Source organism: Podarcis gaigeae (genome assembly GCF_964106915.1).
Source record: "Podarcis gaigeae genome assembly, chromosome: 1".
NCBI classification, from domain to species: domain Eukaryota; kingdom Metazoa; phylum Chordata; class Lepidosauria; order Squamata; family Lacertidae; genus Podarcis; species Podarcis gaigeae.
Window position 1 is genome coordinate 48,489,349 of NC_139678.1, and position 24,067 is coordinate 48,513,415.

General features: G+C 41.9%; 2 protein-coding genes and 1 long non-coding RNA gene across 7 annotated transcripts in view; 1 reads left to right on the plus strand and 2 right to left on the minus strand.

Annotated features, from left to right (window-relative positions):
• The window catches only part of RAD51B (RAD51 paralog B), a 364,040-nt gene extending 362,852 nt beyond the window's left edge, over positions 1–1,188 (minus strand). The window contains exon 1 of the mRNA XM_083747482.1: positions 882–1,188. The gene's annotated coding sequence lies outside the window, so the exon portion shown is untranslated. The remainder of the gene's footprint in view (positions 1–881) is intronic.
• A 1,110-nt stretch (positions 1,189–2,298) lies between these two features.
• LOC310848865 lies at positions 2,299–24,034 on the plus strand. Its single transcript, XR_014566668.1, has 2 exons — positions 2,299–2,512; positions 23,813–24,034. It is a non-coding gene; the product is annotated as an uncharacterized lncRNA (long non-coding RNA).
• Positions 19,174–24,067, minus strand: part of TMEM229B (transmembrane protein 229B) — a 37,687-nt gene continuing 32,793 nt past the window's right edge. For 4 of the 5 annotated variants that reach the window (XM_083748115.1, XM_083748116.1, XM_083748118.1 and 1 more), the window contains one exon: positions 19,174–19,845. In XM_083748115.1, the coding sequence (XP_083604241.1) occupies positions 19,315–19,845 (531 nt within the window). In that variant the 3' untranslated portion in view covers positions 19,174–19,314. Of the gene's footprint in view, positions 19,846–21,961; positions 22,156–24,067 lie in introns of those variants that run through there. The other variant, XM_083748119.1, reaches the window with a different exon arrangement.

The window sequence follows — 24,067 nt, forward strand, 5'->3', positions numbered from 1 at the left end:
TATTGGAAAGAAAACTAAAATAAACGAAATCCATTAGAAGACATTTGTTTCATAATGACCCAATGAATCAAACTACATTTTAATCCATTATCCAAGACATCCTCTCTAGAGTTACACTTGCTTCCCTCGGCTGCAGTCTTGCATATTTTTTATCACTAAAAAGAAGAAGCAAGCTAAGTACTTCAGCGGAAATTGCACCAGAGGAGGAAAAGGCAGAGAGTCAGCTGATCTAGAACTACTGACTCTGTAACAAAACAGGGTTTCTGCGTGGCCTGCAACAGTAGACTCAGAGTCCACGTGTTTATCTCCATATGAGATCTGACTATTGAGGTGCCCTTGACAAAGAAACTGCATACTTTACTCAGCAGATTATCTTGGAACAATAAGTTCTCAATCCAGGACTGAGAACACAAGAACGTACTCATTTTATCATTGCATTTTAATAAGTATATTTAATGCATAAAGGGCATTGCTGTGGCCTTCATTCACTCCATAAAGTGACCTAATGATATGTATGTCATGGTGCAGAAGGCTCACTAAATATTTTTATTAGGAACAAAAGAAGCTGATCTGTTATCCAACCTGCTGCCCCCCTGGATGTCAGTGCTGGCTCAGGTTCATGGGAGTTGTAGTCCAAAATATCTGGCAGGCACCAGGTTAGGTGAAGCTACCTTAGACCATTGATCCATGTAGCTCTATAGTGTCCTCACTGATTGGCAGCAGCTTTCCTGGATTTCAAAGAGGGATCTCCTGTCTATCCTGGAGATGTCATGGATTGAACCTGGGAAAACCTATGCATGCAAAATGTATGCTCTGCCACTGAGCTACAATTATTTACTCAAGGGAATGGCTTACCTACTCATACATGAGTCAAGTCTTACCTCTGTCATTGACCAAGCAAATTTCAGCTGCTGGGCCCCATTCCCTTGTCTCAGAGGACATCAGTGAGAGCTGTTGCCTGGTAGTTGGAGGCTGAAGGGAAACACCACTGAAGATCAAGGATGCAGTCAGGAAATGCCACTTGACAATTCCTGGCACCAATCTTTTTTGCCTACTACATATGCCTTTGGATTTAATTTTAGTATCCAGCTTGAAACAGAAACACAGCCCTAGCAGCTACCTCTGGTTACGAACATAATTCGTTCTGAAGCTGAAACCGTTCTTATCCTGAGGCGCACTTTCACTAATGGGGCCTCCCACTGCATGCGCGACTTCCATTCGCATCCTGGGGCAAAGTTCACAAGCAGGAGCTGCTACTTCCAGGTTAGTGGAGCTCGTAATCTGAAGCGTTCATAACCAGAAGCATTCGTAACCAGAGGTACGTACCACTGTATTATTGCATCTCCCATTCTGTCCCACAGCTAATTTCTACTGAAGGAGGGCAAGGTCATCTTGAAGTTTGCAAAGCCACAATAAATATTGGATGTGGAATATGAAGCCCTTTTTTGTAGTCAAACAGCTTTCTCTTAATTCTTCTTGTTCTCAGTCCTATAGCCAGAAAAATAATGCAAACTTTGTTTTCCTATAAGGGTTTTAACTTCTGCTCTGGAAATCTGTGGTTATGTATTTTGTGCAATACCATATGCTAACAGAGGAGAAATTGAAGTTTTTCATTGAAGTTAATTTCTATGTTTATAGAATTAAGCTAGATGAACCAAAGTCACTTTGTTGATCATTTCCAGCTTTATACACATTCCTACCTAAGTCAATCAGAGATAAAAAGTTACATCTGCTGCCATATTTCCTGTGGGAAAACCTTGAAAGCAGAAGCTTTGAAAGAGTCAGGTAGTGCAAACTTCTGCATCTCTACTCAGAATTCAGAGAGACTTACTCCCAGGTGTGTGTGTGGGGGGGGGGATTGCCACCTGAGATGGTCATTGGCTGAATCTCCCCCTTCCCCCATGAAACACACCCTTCCTTCTCGGACTGTACTTTTTTCAGGTTGATGTGGCCTCCTCTATGTGTTAGACATATTATTCCCCCTTCACCCGAAGGGCCTGCTTGAAAGGGAAAGAAGTACTGAAGAAGAGTTTCTGTAAAACAGAAGATCCACTTGGTGCTTTGTGTTCCTGCAGTATTTATTAAACTACAGCTATACTATTAAATACCATTTTTCTTCTAGTTTTAGGCATGGATATTTTTTAAAAATCTCCCATAAAGTTATATTGGGAGGATAGGAGTGAGTTTATACTATGTTCAGCTATCTATGTTTATTCACCTGGCTTTGAGAGCAGACATCCATGGGTTTTACTTTTAAACGTTTGCCTTATCTGGACAGGAACATATGGGTATGGATTTATGACATTGGCATTTGCTTTCTCACTTTTGCCTCAGAGTTAAGGGTTCTAATTGTACAAAATAATCTGTGAAAGGCTGAGACAAATCTATCTCAAATTCCATGGTACTAAACTATTGAATCTAATTTTTTTTTAACAAGCAACCACAACGGAAGACAGAACAGAAAGTAACCACGTGGCAGGACCCTCAGAGCGAAATACTCCTCCAAACTATGGTAGAAGAATTTAAGATAAACAGTTAATGACTCATGTGAAATACAGATAAGAGAAACAAATCCAAATGGATCATGTAAATGTATTTGTATAGCCTGTTCTCCTGTGATGGTTTTCTTACTTGGAGATAATGATGGCATTTGCACATAGTAATAAGTCAAGACCCTTGTCTAAATAAAGCATACTGTGCATGAATTGTGCACATGCACACAGCCTGAATACTCCCATTTAGCTCCTCCCTTCGTGCAGTAGGGTAAGCAAACCAGGATGGAATCTAGACACATATAAGAAACAATGTGAAAATCCTTTTTTAAAAACGTTTTGAAAAATATATTGACTTAGCCGTAGCTCGCCATCACCATCTAGTATAAGGTATAATGCACTTCACAAGACACTTTATTTGCAGCTATATAGCTGAGTCCTGGAATGGGATAGCTTAGTGTTACAACTGAACCCAGGATCGTGGTTTATTTCTCCCTAACAAGCTAAGATTTGTTAGCCAAGGCTGGCTAGTGATATTTGCTTTTTATAAGGAAATAATCCACAATCTCATATTAAAACATAACTCTGATCTTATTGTTTTGTGTTGTTGTTGTTTTGTGCCTGCTTGTGTGAAGGGAGGCACAAAACAGGATTCAGGATGTTATTTATTAAGCCAAAGTCCTTGATTTATTATGTGCGAATGCAGCCAAAGTCTATAGAGAAAAGCATGTGCATGGTCACTACTGAAGTGCACTTCTTGCAACTCCACGAGTTTCAAGAAAATAGTGGGTGTTGAAATAAATTTTTTCAGCTCTGCTCTTCCTATGGAATATTCTACTGAGATAACCTTGTTGTCCTTTATTGACTCCTGTACCATTTATGGGCACTCTTATAATGCTGCCACTAGCAAACAGGAGGACAGGTGCTGAAAAAGTACATGCTGATGCATGGACTTCCTGCACAGTTCCATAATGTTATTTTCCTTTAATACATTGTGAATAGCTTTCTTGGCTTCCAGTCTTTGACTGGAATACTGCATATCAGTGTATTCTTGATTTTAGATTTCCTTGTTAAAAAGCAAAACACTATAACAAAACACTAAAAACAAAAAGTAAACACTATCCAACAGCATTTCTGTGACATAACATTCCATTATCTAATAATATTTACTACAACTAGGCAAGTAGTACTCTGACATTTGCACAGGTTTACTATTCCAATATTCTTCATGTTACTAATAGAGAACTTCAGGGTGCAAGTTAGCACCAAAGCGCTCTTTAACACTTGCTGGCAGCTACCTCCTCAGTTGAAAACATCTGACTTTCAGCCACATTTGTGTTGCTCCTGCCACTGTAGTCAATAGGTCCAGCTCCAAGGGCCTTCTGGCAGTTCCCTCACTGCGAGAAGTGAAGTTACAGGGAACCAGGCAGAGGGCCTTCTCGGTAGTGGCGCCTGCCCTGTGGAACACCCTCCCATCAGATGTCAAGGAAATAAGGCAGCCCTGTTTAGGGAAGTTTTTAATGTTTAATGCTATATATTGTGTTTTTAACATTCGGTTGGGAGCCACTCAGAGTGGCTGGGGAAACCCAGCCAGATGGGCAGGGTATAAATAATACATCATCATCATCATCATCATCATCATCATCATCATCATCATTATTATTGCATAAATGGACTTTTAAAAGTTTGTTTTGCAAGTACCCAGAGCCGGTTAGGTTGCCCATTGGTGTATGCCTATGTTTTTTCATCACACAATTTTTAACCTGTTCATGTATAAGAAACTTCCATAATGTTTGCTCTGGCTGGCACAGGCTCCCCACTGTTTCAGACTTTCAGTGGAATCCTCTCGCATTTTGTCTTACTGTGAACCTTGAACTGAAATACCAGTAAGTCTCATATCTTACAACTCATACACGAATGGTATGTCTCTATAACTCCCTTTTTACAGTTGGTGGAATGAGGTGTAGAGAAAATTGCCTGATGGCTTAGCAGAAAGGTCTGTTCTGGTTGAAAACCCTTCAATACGAAAATTAAAGCATCCCTTCTCAAACGGAAATACTTTATTCAGTGTTCCATTCAGAACCGAAGCTGCCCCTGTTTGATCTCTTACCCTTCTCACCTGTGTCCCACATTAATGTGAGGGGCAAGTTGGCATCCCTGCTCCAAGCTGTTTTTCTGAGCCTTAGAGCAGAGCTTAGAGTTTAAGCAGCCATCTTCTTTCTTTTGTGGCCATGCCCCCCAATAATAACCCAATCTGAAAGGAATGTTCACTTACACCCCCACCCCCAAAAAGCCCCCCACCCCTAACCTAGCACTTCTCTATTGCTTCCACAAGGTTCTTTTCATTATGCGTTCAGAGCTGTATCTTTGATGTTTTTGTGGCACCCAGCAGCCATCTCACCTGTTTTCTCGGTCCTTTGAAAGTAATGGCACACAACAGATGGTAAATAGAGCTGAATTTACAGAGATCACACAGCATCACTAGCAAATCCTTCTGCCCACTGGTAATTTCCATCTCATACCCTCCAACATTTCTCCGATGAAAATAGGGACGTCCCAGTCCATAATGATAATTTTACTATTTATACCCCACACATCTTACTGAGTTGCCCCAGGCACTCTGAGCAGCTTCCAACATAAATAAAAACACAATAAAACATTAAACATTAAAAAAAACTTCCCTATACAAGATTGCCTCCAGATGGCTCAGGGATCAGATAACTCCATACTCTCCAACATTTCTTCAGTGAAAATAGGGACATCCTACCATACCCTCCAACATTTCTCCAGTGAAAATAGGGATATCCTAAGGAAAATCAAACCATCAATGTCCCTGGAAAATAGGGACACTCAGAGGGTCTGCAGTCAGTGTGCTTTGCAGAGGAAACTGGAACGTGCTTTACAAGTTATATAGCTTCAAAGAGGTCAGAAAGACTAGAACAGCCTTCCCCACCTGGTGCCTTCCAGCTAAAGCACACATCAGACCTTGCCAATGTGGCCAATAATCAGGAATGATAGGAGTTGTAGTCCAAATCATTTTGAGGCCACCAGTCTGGGAAAGCCTGAACTAGAATATTAAAAAGAGAGAGAAAGAGATTTATTTGATCTGTCTGACCAAATTAATCAGCTGAGCAGAGCTCACCTTTCAGAGTAACTGGAATGGCTGCATCTGTTAATTATGAGAGTATGAAAAAGGAGGATGCCATACTTAACTACATGTATAGCAATGGGTTGTTTTGCTTTATATGTTGAGCTTCTACTAAAGCACTAAATGCTTCTGTGTCTTATGTGACAAGGTAGGTAGGGCTTTGCTTTCAATCAGGTTCTAAACTGTTAATAATGCACACACACACACACACACACACACACCCACCCCAACACACTCCCAAGAGTAAATCCCTTCCTCTTAGGATCAGTAATCTATGTCATTTAGGTAGAGTAGTTTGAGAAACTTATTTTCTAGCACTGTAAGGGTTTTGGGGATCATAGCCGTAATGTTCTAAAGATGTTAGAGCATTTTCATAGACTAGGCTTCAAGAGCTTTCAAGCCTTTCCCATGCTATTATTCTGAAAAGCTGTTCATGCAGAAGAGAAAACAGAGAACAGGAACTTGTAATACAAATGGACATTCTGATCAATGTGGATTTTGCATTTGCCTCACAAAGTCATTGAAGGAAGAGCTGCTTTGAACCTCCTGTTTAGTAAAATGTCATTTGAGCTATTTGTTTAGCTGATGTGTTTCTGTGGTGGCACCTGCTCTATGTAGCAAATTGGGCTTAGATTGGGTGGCCTGTTCTTTGTGCGGGTGACTGGCTTGCGCTGCATTGCAGCAAGGGAAATTAACTAGGCGGCCTTTTGTTTCCTCCCAGGTCTATCTATAATTGTGTGTTTCTGGCATGTATCTCCTTGTTTCATCCTGTTCCCCTCAATGTACCCGTGACTATATTAAATAATTTGTTAGGAGAATAGCTAAGTATCATATCTGCTAGTGTTAGGGGTGTTCAATTAAGATCCCAATCTAGAGTGTGAGATAAAGCGTCTCATATGAACTCATCACAGAGGCAAGGATTTGCCGTAGGCTTGTTTCAAATTATACACATATGCACAAAGACATAAAGCAGGATGGCTGTGGGCCATAACTACATAAGTTGGGAACCATCTTTCCCATGAAGGCTGGAACAAGTCTTCCTCCATTGTCTCTGATGAAGCACTACTGTTGGCTGGCAAGCAAGCCATGAAGGAGCCAGGCCCTGTTGCCAGGGTCAACACAAGGACTCCATGCGGTTGTGGTACTGGATGAGGAGAATTACCAGCACCTGACTATAGCCAGTCTGTTTCAGTGGGACACCTCCATTTCTAGGTGAGACTCCAAAATAAAAAATGAAATCAGTATCTTCTATTATTCCCACACACTTTTTAAAAATTCGTAAAGCCCAAGTGCCTATGTGTATTTTAGCATCTATGAATTGTTAAGTGTCAGAAAGGAATGTCAAATAACAGATATCTTTAAGTTTAAAAATGCACTTACTCAATACCTTAAATCATGAATTCCTTAAGTTATCCCTTGTACCCTTTAAGCATCCTGCTGCACTCGTGGTCCCATTTCGCTGACTGAGGCAAAACAGGAAGGTGCCGCTCTGTGCGAACAACACAGGCTGTTTCCTGCTCCCCGCTGCTGCCATTGCTGCCACCACGGAAGTCTCGATTACTGGGATCGTGCAGCTGTGGCTTCCAGGTTCCAGCTAGAGCCCTGCAAGAACATGCCGGAACCTGGAAGGCGCTGCAGCCAGTTGTTGCTTCTCCAGTGGCGGGGGAGGGGCACCCACAAGGCTTCCTTTTGGATTCTGTTGCCTGAGGCAGCTGCCTCAGTCTGCCTCATGGACAGGCCCGTCCTACAAAAGGGTCGCTCTTCTTTCTGAATGATTTAAGCATGGCAAAGATGATTATGATCTTGAAAAAACAGCCCTGGTCCAGGGGGACTGTTAGATGGGAAGAGATAGATGAGCAAGTAGATGGAGCTTGGAACATCACTTCTGAGTGGGCTGGGGTTCAGAAGTAGCTTGGCGCAATTGCACCAGAGGTCCACTTGCCTCTGCCCACAACATGCTTCTCTTCTCCAGCTACATGAATTATACAAATGATTTTAAAAAAAAATTAACTGAATAAGTCTTTTTTATTATTTCATGTGCTCCTTTGGGGGGGGGGGCTTTTTGAGGAACTGTGCCAGACCTCCTGGTCACTTGGAAGGGGTAGAGATGGGCAACAGCGGTCCACTTGTGACTAAGGTTTTAAAATGTTTCTATTTTAAAAACAAGCTGACATTTTTTAATGGAAGAAGTAAAGAGCCACAAATGTAAAAGCATATGTGCCCATCAGTGCTGGTCCCATCATGGCTACTGCCTTGCCTTACTTGAAAGAGGAGATGGATGTCGAATGCAGAAGCCAAATAGGTGCAGACAGAGTTTAATTGCAAAGCAAAATTCCCAGTGCATTTTGAATGTGGTAGTTCTTCCATGGGGAGAAAAAAATTAAAAGATGGAAACAGAATTTTTAGTCTAGTTATAGGTTTCATTAAAGTTGATCATCTGGTTCGGTAATGGAGCAAGTATAAGAACAGCCTTCTGTTCAGGTTTGCTGTTCACAGAAAAAGATGCTTCTTCCAGGCTTGGCCAAAAGAGAAGGCTGAAAAAGTGAGGTCATCAGAGGGAGAAAGGCAAGCAGACCTATCCTATGATCAGAGGCAGAACGTTGAGCCTTATGCCAGGGCTGACAGTGGCATAAAATAGTTGTGATCCTATGCTCATCCAATAGGACACTGAAAAAGCAGATTGGGGAAACTGCTGAAACACTGGTGCAAGCAGCATGACAGCATAATTGTTCTGTCCCCAGTAACCATGCTGACAAGGCAGGCAACAAACACCATAGTCTAAGCATGACAACCCCTAAGATTCCACAGCTAGTTGGAGGGCAATCTACACAGTTATGACAGCTCTGATCAAAGTTCACTCCTGCATCACCACAGTTTTCCTCACAGACGGCCGTCAAGATAGGATGTTGCTCAACATTAGCCGTGTGAACACTTGAGTCTTTCATGTTATCCAACAAGGTATTGCCAACACTTGCACCAAAATGATGTACATCTGAGCCCTGAAATATCATTTGGCTTCCCGGGCCAGGAAGATTATGGGCTGTTCTGAGAGTTACCTGATTGAAATTGCCTACAGTTTCTCCCTTTGACCAGTAGCCTCTGTAGCTCAATCGGTAGGGAGCCAGTGCCAGTTCTACAGGGCTCCCAGGTCAATCTCAATGGCCTCTAACCATTAGGCTCTTTGGCCCAATCTGGGTCTGAATATGTTACATTTCAGCTAAATATTGTTGCTATATGGAATCCTGAAGGTACTGCTTTTTCCTACATGTTCTAAGACCGTGGCAAGTATGCTACCATTATACCTTCTGCCATGTTCCTGTACCAGTCTGCTTGCTCTCCGTCCTGTCTCATGGCTGCAACAAGCAGAACTGTAGTTTCCCCCCTTGCGGTGGGTGAGGAGAAAAGTGAGCAAAGGAGAATGGGTAGTGGCTGCATATTCTACTGGCTTGGAACTTTTAAAAGGAAGACTTGGAAAAGGCATGATAACTGACTTGCAATTTGACAATTCTCAGTTCAAAAACTCTGTCCACCATATTTAAGATTGTGTCAGAAATTAAATTAAAGCATCTTGTGGCTAAATTCCAGAAGCACTGTGTATCCCATGCTACATTTAAAACAGGTACTGTTGAGTATACTCCCACTACTCATTAGTAAGATCCTGTTGTTTTGTGGCTTAAGTATGGTACCACTAGTTTTATTTGTGCAAGCCAAGCTTTTTTGTAGGAGGGGATATATATACCAATGGCTCCCCCCAGTGCTTGTCCAATGCATTTTGCTAGTTGGGCTGGAACAAGAAATTGCGGCACACCTGCCCCCATATTTGGGAAGTTCCTGATCCTCTCCCAGAACCAAAAGTTATTTTTTCCAGAATTATACTCCTTTTCTCTTTCACTTTCCTGTAAGCAAGATCCGTTTTCTGATCACTAAATTTTCTGATCACATACAGCCCAGTCCATTGCAAAGGGGTTTTGGATTGTTCTGCCATTCATCAAAAGCTGCGAAAAGGAATTATAAATTTGGCCTCAGTTAACATATGTTATGTGCCCATTTCTCAATTCCAAGAGTGCATAGTTTATTGAACTCAGGCGAGTTACCCACTTCAGTGATTTTATGATTAATTAAATGTACAACTTTTATTTTAATGAAATGCTTTTAGTTTAATGAACCTTGTTGTATTCACAATCCAGATGCGTGAAATGAACATTTTGTTCTGCAGAATTTAAATGAACATTTCACACTTGCTTAAGATCATCATCTGGTATACTATTGAGAAATGCTGTATAGGTTTATAGGGAAGTTTTTAATGTTTGGTGTTTTACTGTAGTTTTATTATTTGTTGGAAGCTGTCCCGTTTAAATGACTTAAGCTGTGGATTTAAGACTGCGTGGAGATAATTTTCTAACCAAAGCATGTTTCAAGAAGATCGTGGAAAGCATAAGAGCTTTGGAATGACGCAGCAAAAAATACCGTCGCCATTTTGGCAAGTTCTGTTGGAAGACTTAAGTCTGGGAGGAGGAACAGAGCTGTTTTTATATTGTGGGTGAGCCTCCTCAGAGGGACTAAAGAGCGACAGATTTGCGAGATTAATGATGGAAAGACTGCTGTTATTTATGAAAGTGATGATATATGGAAACCATCTTGATATGATGATTGGACGAACGGAAAAATTCACACAGGATTATAAATTGGTGTTTATCTGCTTAAGGAGATTATCAGAAGAGATCATAAAGAAAAAAAGAAAAACATACGAACAAGATGAGATGTGGAAACAGCAAGATAAGACTGGATAGAACTATGAACATTATTTGGACAGATTTGTGGATATTAACGCAGCAGCAAGAAGATGATCGGAATCCCCCTTCGGAACTTGAAATATGGGTCCCCCCAACAAAAATTTAAAATTCGGCTTTGTAATTCGGAATTTATGTGATGTGATTTGATTGGTCGGTTAATAAAAAAAAATTTAAAAAAGGAAGCTGTCCAGAGTGACTGTGGCAACCCACTCAGGTGGACAGCATATAAATAGGCGTTCAAGGCCTTGTACTGCTGTGAGGTTGCCTGTGTAGCAGTAGTTTTTTTGGGACAAGTTCTGACATAGACTTTAAGGTTTTATTACGCAGGGCCTAAATCAGATGAGTTCAGTCTGATTGGCCTGGGGGACAGCAGTCTCTGATTGGCTGAAGGTTCCAGTCAGTTTTAAATTAGCTGTACCCTGAGCAGTTGGAAGAGAAAAAAAATGATGACAGAGGTATGAGGAAAAGCCGAGAGAAAAAGTATAAAGCTAAGGTCAGGATATTAATTCAAATCAGTTTGGATATAAAGCTGCATTTATCAAATCTGCACCCTCTGAAACAATATGTGAACAAAGCACAGCCTTTCTTTAAAATTCACACTTGTCCAAAATTTCACACGTATTCAAAAAGTCACAAGTTGCTGCAAAATGTGGAGACCTGGATTTAAGACTGAAAAAAGAGAAGCAAAATTAACAAATCCTTCCATCCCTACTAGTGACTGAGTTGATCTGCAAAAGCTACCCTGTATAAAGATCTTACTAGAGGGAGATTGCACAAGTTTGAACTAAATTGTCCAAGCCACCAAAAGAAGAACTAGAGAAACTTTGGGGCACAGAAGCAGATCGTCCATGGCAGCTGGACTGGATGGTGGGAGTAACAGGCAGCAGCAGAGGTATATCTAAACCTGTGTTTATGCAAGTAAGGCTGAAAAAGTGGGTATCCCTGGCATGCATGCATAGATGAATTACTGACACCATCCAGTAGCCAATCCATGGTGGCACCTCCGGATGCTGCACCCCCCTGCAATCCCTACACAGATCTGGCTGACACAAGCCACAAAACCACAGCTCGCCCCTATACACGAAGCCAAGCCAAAGCACAACTAAGTGCAATACAGCCATCTTCTCAGGAAAACTCTTCACAAAGTTCAAGAGGTCAAGACACAAAGACTTTAGCAACTAATCCACACCTAATGACCCACCTAAGTGGTACTCAGGATATCACTCAAGAAATCACTCAAGGTATCTCTCAAGTAATTAAGGAACAAAAGAAGAAAAGGCACACTAGCCTGGGAACTTCCTCTCTGCCCAGAACATTGGAGGCTAGACACCACACCCCCTCTACAGTATTTATAGGAACTCAAACATTGAGATCCCGCTCTGTTCCAGTAACAAGAAGCCGAAAGCACCAGCCTGAAGATGACGAGTGAGACCTCGTCGAAACGTCGCCTAGACACCCCAACTTTTACACGGGAAGACACCCGAGGACACCAAAACCTGCATATATATATATATATATATATATATATATGCTTTCGTAGATTTTCACGGGTACAGGAATGCAGGTTTTGGTGTCCTCGGGTGTCTTCCCGTGTAAAAGTTGGGGTGTCTAGGCGACGTTTCGACGAGGTCTCACTCGTCATCTTCAGGCTGGTGCTTTCGGCTTCTTGTTACTGGAACAGAGCGGGATCTCAATGTTTGAGTTCCTATAAATACTGTAGAGGGGGTGTGGTGTCTAGCCTCCAATGTTCTGGGCAGAGACAAGAAACACACACATAACTGGTATCCTCCATATTGCTGGAGTTGTTGAAAATACACAGATTTCCTGTGTCGGTGGTCCAGACTGGTTCCTTCTTGAGTTATTGACAGAAAAATAATCCATTGTCCTACAGCAACAATGAAATCTAAAGTTCTGGAACATCTCTAAGAGTATGATACTTACAACCGTAGAATTATAGGGTTGGAAGAGACCACAAAGATCATCAAGTCCGGGCCCCCTGCAATGTAGGAATCTTTTGCCCACTGTGGGGCTTGAACCCACGACCCTGCGATTAACACTCTCATGCTCTGCCAGCTGAGCCTATTATCATGCTTGCTTTGTTAGTTGATATTATTAGAATTTGTATTGTGATGCTTTCATTTGTTGGCTTTTAGTACTGTATTTATTTTATTGCATTTTATGATTTCTCTTAAATGGTTGGTTTACTCATTTATTGTGCAGAGAACATACGTTATAGAGTGACTCACAAGTAAATACCATACAAAAATTGAACAGTTAGACTGGAAGTTGTAGATGGCACCTAGAACAAAATTCTTCTCCAAATGCAACCTAGCCTTATACACTGAAAAGAACATTTCACTGGACTCAGATGTAATTAGTTTTCAGCTAGGTATGCATAGGATTGGGCTATTGGTCTTTAATATGAAATAGTGGATTCATGAAAAGGTGGATTCACAACAAGCATGTTTTAACTCTCAAACTGCTGCTGACAAGTTGTTGCCCTCCAAATGTTTTGGACCATAACATCTATCAGCCCCAGCCATTGCAGCAACAGATTGGTGAAAGCTGCTCTAAAAACTCCCTTTCATTCTGAAACTGTGTGTGCTTTATCAGCAGAAAATGAAAAATGAATAAATGGCTGCATTAAGTGGAAAAAATATAATAAAATGAATGAATGAAAATGAATAGGTCATATTGTAGACCAGTATTCAATACTTATAATCTACTATTGAACATAGGCATAGCACTTAAGAGTATTCAAAAGGACTTTGCATGCATTACATCAGTAATCCTTCCAGCAATAGGTCAGAGTTATTATCCCCCCACTGTAGATGGTCTGCCCAGTGCGATAGTAGTCTACCTAAATCCATTTACTGTGTTCCTGGCAGAAATGAGATTTGGCTAGGAACCTCTTTGATCCACTATACTACATAACATGATGAATAACCATTCACTGGGGAGTCTCAAAGGGTGCTCCTATACTAGAATGCTTCATGCTCCAGAATAGTTATTTAAAGCCTGACAATGGGATGCATATTTTCAAAATAATTATTCCAGCACTGAACATCCATGTAACACAGGGTTCTTCCTGACTCTCAAATGCTTTCCAATTTGGCATTCAGAAATATTTGACGCAGTTCACTGTGCAAAAACTAGGAAGCAACTTACACTGAAGCAGTGCAAGGTGCTTTTAGTCAGCTACTGTAGTTTTTGGTAGGGATATGTGGGGATAGGATGGGATACTAACAAATATTAGCATATTTTTAACCCACCCAAGTCCATTGGGTAGATAGAGTGCATTATAAAGCAATAAATAAAGGAATGAATGATTGTGACACTAACCATAGTATAAGTATTTGCATTCAGTTTTGCAAATTCAGGCTACAATCTTATGCCCACTTACCAGGTAGTAAGCACCATAGGTCTCAATTGAATTACTACTTAATAAATATACTGTAAATATACTGTGCTAGGAATCCATTGCTTCAGTCCTTCCTTCCACATAACATTGTCCGTCTTCTCTGTGACAAGCTTTTAGTTATTAAAGAAAACCTTGCTACAGCACCTACACTGCTGCTGGGTCCTATGCAAGTTGGTAACTTCTATGTTTAGAACCATATTGTGGAAAATATATAAAAATATATGACCCTTATAGGTGTGCTTATGTATCCTTTTGAGACAGATTGCAGGTATGTTAAGTTTCACATGGGCCAGAAGGTTTACCGTCTCCTTCGTTCAAGTAGACATACTCTTTCTACATTTTCATTTTAGATGAACTATCAAGGACACTGCCGTGATTCCCAGTCACTGTGTGGGAAGCAGTCTCCTGCATTTCCTAATATTTCACCTACCGCCCCTTTATGGAATCATAGATGTAATTATTCATGAATAATTTGTTTTTGCTACTAGCTATGTTTTGTGCTTCTTTTCATCACAGTATCAGCTTCAACTGCATAGCAAGAATGCTATGGTCAAAGCATCTCTAAATATGGTCAAGGCAACAGGTCAAAGCATCTCTAAATATAAAAAAAATGGACTTCAAGGTTTCTGTGACATAACTTGCTCCATCAGTTCAGTGGGACTTAGTCATGACTAACTTTAGTTGGATCAGGGTCTTTTGTCTTAACTTGATAGCTATGTGGGGACTTCAAAATTAGAACCTGTACTTGTAGACTGCATGTTTGGAAATCAAAATTTAACATCAGAAAAGCAGCTTGTTACAATGACCAAAAGGCTTCAAGATAAATAAGGTTTAGGACTCTATGTTGGGTAGGTTGCATATACTCCGAGCACTTTCCTAATGAACAAAGCAGGTTTGACTATTCTGCAGTGTCTATAATAGATCAATGATCTGAAAGCAATTTTAATTACATGCTTGTGTTCCACTCAAAATGTTTTGACTTTGCCTGGAAGTTCAAGCATACTATAAACAGATAAATTGCTTCATCTCAATTGAAAGTTACAATGTTCCAGATATGTTCTTCTAAAATAACACAAAAAAGAAAGTAAATTCTATTGTCAGTGCTTTCTTTACTATATATAGGAATTGTATTGAGGGGAAATTGCTTCTTACCCGCTATTCACCCCTCTACATAGAAGGTAGAGAATGGCGGGGGGGGGGGGACTCTAAAGAAGATCCAAGTGTGTCCATCTGGAATAACCAAAAGGAAACACACACATACACAAATCTGAGCACAGTAGTACAGAAGTAGAAGATAAGTGCTGACAAAGTGTTTCCAAGATGACTTGCTTTAGGAAGCTTCAGTGGCGTAGTGTGGGTTGTCAGCACCCGGGGCAAGGCAAGTAATTTGCGCCCCCTAACCCATGGATTTTAGTAGGGGCAGAGAGCTGCAAGTGCGAGCGCCCCCCAGATGTTGCACCCAGTGCGGCCGCCCCCCCTGCACCCCCCACGCTACGCCACTGGGAAGCTTGTATATCAGGGATGGGGAACTTGTTGGACCACAATTCCCATCATCCCTAACCATTGGCCATGTTGACTGGGGCTGATGGAAGTCCAACAGGTTCCTAGCCTGGTTGTACACAGTGTACACACACAGTGGAATTGTAGAGGCACTTCCCTCATTAGCCCCAGTGAGCCTTGAAGCACAGAGACAGCATATTTTAGAGACTAAGTATGTCCTTTCTAATTTTGCCACACATTTGCATTCATTGCAAGATTTGTCCCTTATCTGTGTGGTGCTGGAGCTCTTTTGCTATCTATCTGAATGGCTAAATCAGAGGTGAAGAACCTGTAGCCCTCCAGATATTGCTGGACCAGCTTCCATCATCCTTGGTCATTGGTCACAGTGGTTAGGGCTGGTGGGAGATGACATGACTACTGAATAACCTAAATAAATCTGAATGGTATGCCTAGAAATAGACCAGCTGAGTTTGGGTTCTTTACTGTTTTGTAAGAAAAGCTGCAACATAACACAAGTAAAATGCAGTGCATGAGCAAATTTATAACCCATTTCCAATGACATAAGCATGAACCACCCTCTTCTTACAAGGAAGAGAGTGCAAAACCAACAAACCACAAGTTTTTTTATTGCTGGTGAATTCAAACAGGCAACTTTAATCTACTGAGGAGGATACACATACAAGCAAATATTTAACTGAGAGTTCTGTGGGTGTTTTATTTGCCAGTGCTTTACCTGCTGCACAGCTTCTAGGCTACAGTTCTCAGCAATGAGGCCACCATTGCTGTGTAGTTTAAGCAACCCAACTGTAAAACAACATCAGTAGTTTTCACTAGAATTGAAGGACAAAATAAATGTAAATAAAGCAAAAGAGATAAAACACTTGACTGCAACCAAGTTGCTTTTCTCAAAAAGAGAGTAATGAGATCTGCAGGGCCTGACACATACAGTAACTTTGAGATGTTGTAGAATTGTATCAAGGAAAGCTCATATGGTCTGTAGGTTGTAGTCTGGTGAATGATGCATGAGGAAATATGAACTTATGCCCAGCTTAGTTCCTGGTGTGCAAACTGCGAATAAAGTGCACTTGTGTGTGAAAATTATAGCCCCTTGGGGACACATCTACACAGTACGAACCAAATAAAATAGCATAAAATAAGCTCAAGGAGGTGTAGTTCTGATGCCTCATGGGAAAATGTAGCTCAAGTGAAAGGGGTGTTCATAGGCAAGAGGCTAGAAGCCATTTTTCAGTGTAAGCAAATAACAATTTGTGAGCCGTGAAATAACTTTGTTATTTAGGATGGGATTATAGACCCTCTAAGGAGCATGGGATTGTGCTACTGGCCAATTCAGGGGATAGATATTGCTACCACAACCTTACATATTCTAAATAGATCCATGATGTTGCCTTTTTAAAATAAAAAAGCCTTCCATCATAGTGTTTTTGTAATGTTAGTAAAGGAACCAGTGTTGCAGCGGATGTTAGCAGTCAGTGGCTACTAGTGAAAGCAAGGGTATTCCACTAGTCCAGCCTTATCTAATGCTTTGAACTGTGGTTACCAGAATATTCAAGTGTAGCCCATCTCCTATTTGCACCATTCCCTCCATCACAGAATACTTGGAGGAAAATACATTTTAGTTTGTTAAAAACTTTTTCATGAAAAGCAAGATGCAGTATCTTTCCGATTCGCTGTTTCTCTTTTGTGGTTTAGGACAGCAGGTTAGAAAAGTGGAATGCCAAGAATAATGCTTATTTTCATGACAAATCCAATTATGAATTAAGGCTGGAATTTGATATCCCCTTCCCTGGGAATAAACCCCATTAAACTCAACTGGGCTTAATTCTGAGGAGACATGCATAGGATTGCACTGTAAAAAAGGATTAAGATTGTGATTCCATAGCCAATAAATGGCTCCTCCATTTTATATTCCACTCAGCTGACCATTATTGCAGCATGTTGTTGCATGGCACTGCCTCAGACAGGAAACACAATTTAATTCAATATAAAATGGATGAATGATAAACGGGAACGCTAATCTCTCTGTGTGTTTGCTGAGTATTTCAGGAGACACGTGTCTAAAACAGGGCAGACCTGAATAAGCTTCTGCTTTCAGTGCTCCAGCAGATCCATTGCCCGCAATGGATTCACACCTGAGCGAAAATTAGGAAGAACAAACTAATTACACTTCGAAAATACAAGACAAGATACTGTTACAGTTATTCTTATTCATAAAACAATGCAGATCCCATCCTGGGTGGTAGAATGAAATTCAACAGAACAAACAACAGCTGTGTTAACTGACTGCCAGATGGAGAAAACAGTCAATGGTCAGTCAAACAATAATGCAGGCCTCATCTAAACAAACCACAGAAGATGAGACTGCAGCCACATAAAGAAACTCACATCCCAAGCTCAACTCATTGCTAGTGCAATTCAATTCCGTTCAGTGCAAATGATACCTGGTTCTTTCTTTATTTTTACCCAGGAGGTCTAGTAACAGCATACCCTCCTCTTAAGGCTATTGGATGCTTTGTTAATTTAAGCTGTCCTTGGGTCTTTCATACTTTCTGCAGGCTCTGAAACAGCCTTCTCCAACTCCGGGTCCCCCAGATGTTGAACTACAACCCCCATAACCTCTGGCCACTGGACATGTGGGCTGGAGATGATGGAGGTTGTGGTTCAGCAATCTCTGGGGAGCCAACCTTAGGGAAGGTGGTTCGAGAATGCCTGCCGTTCTACCTACACTGGTCACAATACATTTGGAAGATCCTGGAGAATGGTTTTTCAGCACTCCCCACCATAAAGCAGTGGGATATCACCTCCAGCGACTCATAGCTTTCTAAAGAGAGATTACTGCACCCCTAATACTGCTGTTAAGTACATAGAGAAGAACATCAGGCATAGCTTCCCGAAGATCTGTAGAAGCAGATGAGCACTGCACAGTGTCTTGCACAATTCTAATTCCCGATAAATCCAGGAGACACACGGAGACTTCAATACCTGGGCCAATGGTCCACAATTATTGCCAGTGGTATCATTGGTGACAGAATTCTCAGGGGAGGAAGGCAGAGAGGATCCTGGTAATGTGAACAGTTACTATGGGGCGAATCGGAGCTGAAGCAGCCCTTCTGTTCAGTTTTATTACAAAGAACAAGGATAGGAGGCAGGGAAGACTTCAGCCATTTCTCTCCCGTTTTGGGCTCCTTGGCCAAAAATGCAATTTGTACAGTAATGATATAATTAATCCAGCAGAAGAGACTTTTATTTTATTTTTTAAAAAGACTATTGGGAGTGGGAGAAGGTCTCTAGCGAGCCTCAGGATGGATGAGTCAAAAAGTAATTTTATAGAAATCCAGGAAGATGTCCAGCACCATATTATCATATACTGTGGTGCATTTAAAAATAAAAAACTTAGGAGGGAGCACACAAGAGGGCAAACCACCTCCCCAGTTGACTGCCACTGTTGGGTTGTCTCAACAGCTAATGAGTTTTCCTTGACCCGGAAGCATCTCGGGTCCCATGGGAGGTACTGGTTGCAAGCAAGCACCTGAATATTGCCTAGTGGGATATAAGCCAATCACTAAGTTAAATGGGGCGTCTGTGCCAATCTTCTAACTTGTTATTTGTGCAAGGTTGATGAGCATTACTCTTATCCCCCCCCACCCACCCATATGTAGTAAAATGCAGGTATTATGACTGTTCTCATAATAAGTTACAAGTCAAACTATCTCACCAACAGGTAGCTGACAGTGCTACTTGTTGCTTTTTAAAAAAACCAAAAAAGAGAGCAAAAATCCATAGAAAACCTACTGATTCCACTTTTTCATGCATGCCTCCAAACACAGGAGGTTTGTTTATCATACAGGAAGCAGGAGTTTTGTTTTTGAGGCCATCATCAAAAGTCTCCAGTGAAAGGGGCAGGAGAATTCACTTAGTCAAGGTGTAGTTTGAAGTTACTGTTCAGTTAGTTTTCACATGGCCATTGGCCAAGGTTACAGCAGCAGTAGGAGACCCGGGTTCAGCATTCTCATCAAATCGCAAACGCAGGGTGTTCCTGATGACTAACTGTTCCATGATGACGGCTGCACAGAACCACGGAATCGCATACTCCAGGGTTATGAGGCCCATGAAGTTCAAGTCAAACTGTGAATAGTCCCAAGGGCAGGCATCAAACTGGCGCAGGATGAAGCCGGTGGTGAACTCCCAAGTATACGTCCACAGGGTGTAAATCAGGCAGCGCACTAGGATGTTGCACTTGTCCTTCAGGTACAGGTACATCTTTTCTACAATGAGGATGGAAGTTCCATAGATGAAGAGTGCCCATACGCTAGTGACACCTGGGAATTTCCAGTTGAAATTGACCACAAACTCCCAAGCAGCTGTGAACATCACCTCACAGAAGTAACCATGAATAGCATAGAGGTACCAACGGGAGAAAGCAGTCAGGGGTTCTGCAGACGCCATCCTTCCGCACAGTCCCCAGCAGGAACTCTGAAAGACAATTGGGGGTGGAAAGAGGGATTAAAGACTCAGTAAACAAGGGTAACAGCACTAGATCTTGTCACACTGGAGGTTAAAGATGTAACAAAATAATATAATGCATAAAGGTACAAAGTACAAAAATGTGAATCAATAATATAACAGATAATGAAAGTGGCATAAATCTTTAAAGTGACCTGCTCAAAACCAGAATAGGAAGTAGAAGTATCTTTTTGTCTGACTAGTGAAGTTTTGAAGAGGAGCGACACACTGCACTGCCTTGCTTTTGCCTAATTTCTTGCAGTATGCTCAGAACCAAATTAGTGTATTATAGTGTTGACTCACGCATGGCCAGGAAAGTGTCTTCTCGCAGTTTGATACAGAAGCAAACCTTGGATCTGCACATTCTCCCTCAGCTGTGCCGTGCATATAACTTTAATGAGGACTGAGGGTTTTGTGCATGCACAAGCAGGCCTCACTTTTGTTTCGTCTTTGGTACTAGACACCAGGCAGTGGGGCCTACTTTCACACAGATGCCTATGTGCAAACGTCCCAGTTCTCATTTAAGTTAGGCTGTGGTATTCCTGTTGCCTACACACTTCAGCTGTACCTGGGAATCAAGACAACTAGAAAGCCTGAAAAGGGGGTGCATATGAAGCTTGTTTAAAATGTGACACACATTCTACCTCTTCGTAGCAGCAGGTAGACCAAGCTAAGGCAAGCATAAGAAGAGATAATGCCACACTAATTTTAGCTAAATGATGCAAGGTGCTCTACATCCAAACATGAAGCTTACAAGAAAGAGTAAGTTGGAGAAGTGACTAAGGTGCAAAACTAATGGAAGCATGAGGAAAGAAAAAGAACAGTATGAGGTACTGTATGAGAGACATGGTAAGTGACACAAAGGCATTTTAAGACGTTCATTTAATAAAAAAGGGAGTGTGACAAAAACAGTTCAGATATAATGTCAAAACCTTGATTTGGTGTTTAATAATAATAATAATTTGTACACCGCCCATCTGGCTGGGTTTCCCCAGCCACTCTGGGCGGTTTCCAACAAAGATTAAAAATACATCAATATGTTACACATTAAAAAACTTCCCTGAACAAGGCTGCCTTCAGATGTCTTCTAAATGTCAGTTAGTTGTTTATCTCTTTGACATCTGGTGGGAGGGCGTTCCACAGGGCGAGCGCCACTACTGAAAAGGCCCTCTGCCTGGTTCCCTGTAGCTTTGCTTCTCGCAGTGAGGGAACCGCCAGAAGGCCCTCTGACAGATGACAGTTTTTGTGTATCCGAAAGTGCTCTGGCATCTGGATATTAACAACCACCTAGGAACTTCAGAACTAGCTGCCCATGCAGTGCTACTTTCCAAAGTGCTTCTGGCCATACTACATTCTCAGTGCACATCTCTTGTGTTCTCCAAAAGTCTTCTTGGGATAGCAATGCTTGGCTATAACTTAGAAAATTGCTAGCTACTGCTCCATCTACCTCAACAAGGAGGCATGTCCAGTTTTATAGTCTGTTCTATCAATTGACTTAATTTGCAGCCCACATTTTTCTCCAAGGAGCTCAAGGTGGCATGCATGGTCCTGAGTTTTAATCCTCACAACCACCCAATGAAGTAAGTTAGGTTGCAAGATAATGACTGACTAAATGTCACCCAGTAAGCTTCATGCCAGCTGGGATTTGAACCTCAGTCCTAGTTGGATACTCTCAAATACTACACCACACTGACTTATCCCACCTTTTGGGAGCCAAGTGCAGGACCTGAAAAGTGAACTGGTGGTGATACCAACTGGTGGTCTGTAGCACAAGTACATTTGTGTTCTGCCTGATACATCTGAATGCAGAACTATTTCCATGTCCTACAGAAAAGCTTTTTCTTCTGGGAAAGTTACACATTGCTGGAGTTGCTTCTTAGGGAGAACGGAGAATGGTGGGAACAGGGTCATCTGTGCCCCATGACAAACTGAGTTCACATGTTCACACAAACACAACCTATAGAGAATACTTTTATTTCTATCACTTGTATCATAACCTTTTCCTTCCACATTAGAGGAAGCGTCTTTTGTTATAGCTACGAGGCACGTTTAGGTAGAAGGGCAGAGGTCAGGGCCAAATACGTACTTGATATCAAATGGTTCTCCATGTGAGATGAAGCCAGTGCTATGTTGACATTCTGCCTTTTCCTTGGTTTATAATAATATAAAAAAGAAATTCAGCCCCCACACCGAGACATTTTCAGGCCAAAATCCAACCCTAGGCCTCCTGAATATGGTACACTATGAACTGCTCCCTAGTCAGATATTAATTGGACTTTTTGAGGCCTGTGAGTTGTCACTGATGAAGTCACAACTGCTCCATTGACCTGGGAATAAGCTAGGTAACAGCATACTTAAACTCAATGAGGTAGGGTTGTCATTGTTGTTTAAAAAAACCTTTATTCCCAGCTATACTAAAGTATATAGGTTCTCATGCTCTTCTTCTCTGGCACAGTAGATCAGGGGTTTGGATTGCTCTGTGTAACACAGTAAAAACTAGCCACTGCTGCTTCATCAATGAGGCTCTGTTTTTCGCACAGCATGTGGAGATATGGATAATACAACACAAGCCAAACTGCTAATTTGAATTGCACACATAGATTTGATGAGGAATCTGGATTTCATACAAACAAGCAACATATGGAGGAGTCATGTTGCAAGGGGTCCCAAGCGTCATCTACTCCACCCCAGGAATCTCAGCTACAAACTACATTTTAAAAAATCCTTTACCTATATAATCTTCTACAGCTTGGGGGGTGGGGGTAGTAGACAGTGCTAGCAATGTATAATGGTTCTAGGGGTTGCTCGTGCGTAAGCAGGTGCCTACCCCCCCGGCTGGGTGCAAACACCTGGCTGGGTTGCCAAAGTGAACCTTTACTGTCCGGACAGCCACTCACCCGTGGCTGACTCAATCGCTGGCAGAATCCGTGAGTGGGCGTTTCTTAAACTTCTTCCAGCAAAGAAGTTCTTTGACGCCTAGTCTCCGCCTACCCTCTCTGCGCGGAAGCCTTATGCGCAGGGAGGGCATGGGCAACGGAGGACCCCTACTCTCCCCGCTGGTCCCAGGCAAGGAGTCATGAGACCGCCTCGCCACTTCCCCCAGCTGCCCCCCTTCTCCCCTGGTGCTACGCTGATTCTCTTCCCCAGAAGATGGGCTGCTCCTCCCGATCCCTGGACGCTCTCTGGAATCCCTCTGGCTTTCGCTCTCCCCCTCCAGTACTGATGGCAGTTCCCTGACACAATGAAACAAAAAAGGGGCACCCCAAGAGGGAAGAAACCTCTATGTTTCATACCCACAGCAGCTACAGTGACAGGGCCCCACATATTTTGGCTTGGAGACACTTGTTTCAACTGCAAGACATGGCAATAACAGCTAATCTCAGGCAGCTTTTCTAGTGCTTTGGCAACACTAGTTGCTCAACGCACATGTTGCAGATGCTGTAAATAAAGCACATTAAACAGTCACTAATGCCTAGGAAGGATCCAGAGCAGAGAAGCACTCAGGAAATGTGATGACAAGGAGCTAAGATGCCTTGCATTTGATACTTCTGTCTCCTGGAGAAAACTTGTTAGGTGTGCCAGTTTTGCTCTTAGAAGGAACTGGCTCAACTCCACCCTTAGAAAGAAGAATGACTACAGCAGTCTCTCTGGCGCACATCCCATATCTCAAATGGGGGCAACAACACAGTGTCCATGGTTGTTAAATTTCAAAGCTGCTGTCCTTCACATGCAGTACTAAATCAGCTTTTCAAAAATAAACATACTTTATTAAAATGCTTTTCTTTGAAGGGCTACAGAGAAAAAACAAAGACATGCATTTCCACTGTGCCCTTCTCTCAGTGGGGAATTAGCAAGTATCAAATTTATAATTAGTTTGCGGCACTGCATACTAAGAGAGCAGGCAGCACTTATTAGAGGCTTGTTTCTCACTTTCTAGTGGTCAGCCATGGCCTTGGTGGCAAGATGGAAGTCAGTAGCCATTCAAATGCTGAGATCCTATCTCCTTGCTCCGAGGCAACTTCTCTTGCAATAATGGGTTTCCACTCAGCTTGACATTGGTCCTAGGACAGCAGCTCATCAATGTATAAAAATATGGGTTGTGCACTGGTGTTGTGAGTTGAATTTCTGCCTAGGAGAACTATAAACTTATTTCTATTTATTGAAAGTTGTTTGTCCAAATATATGGACCAGG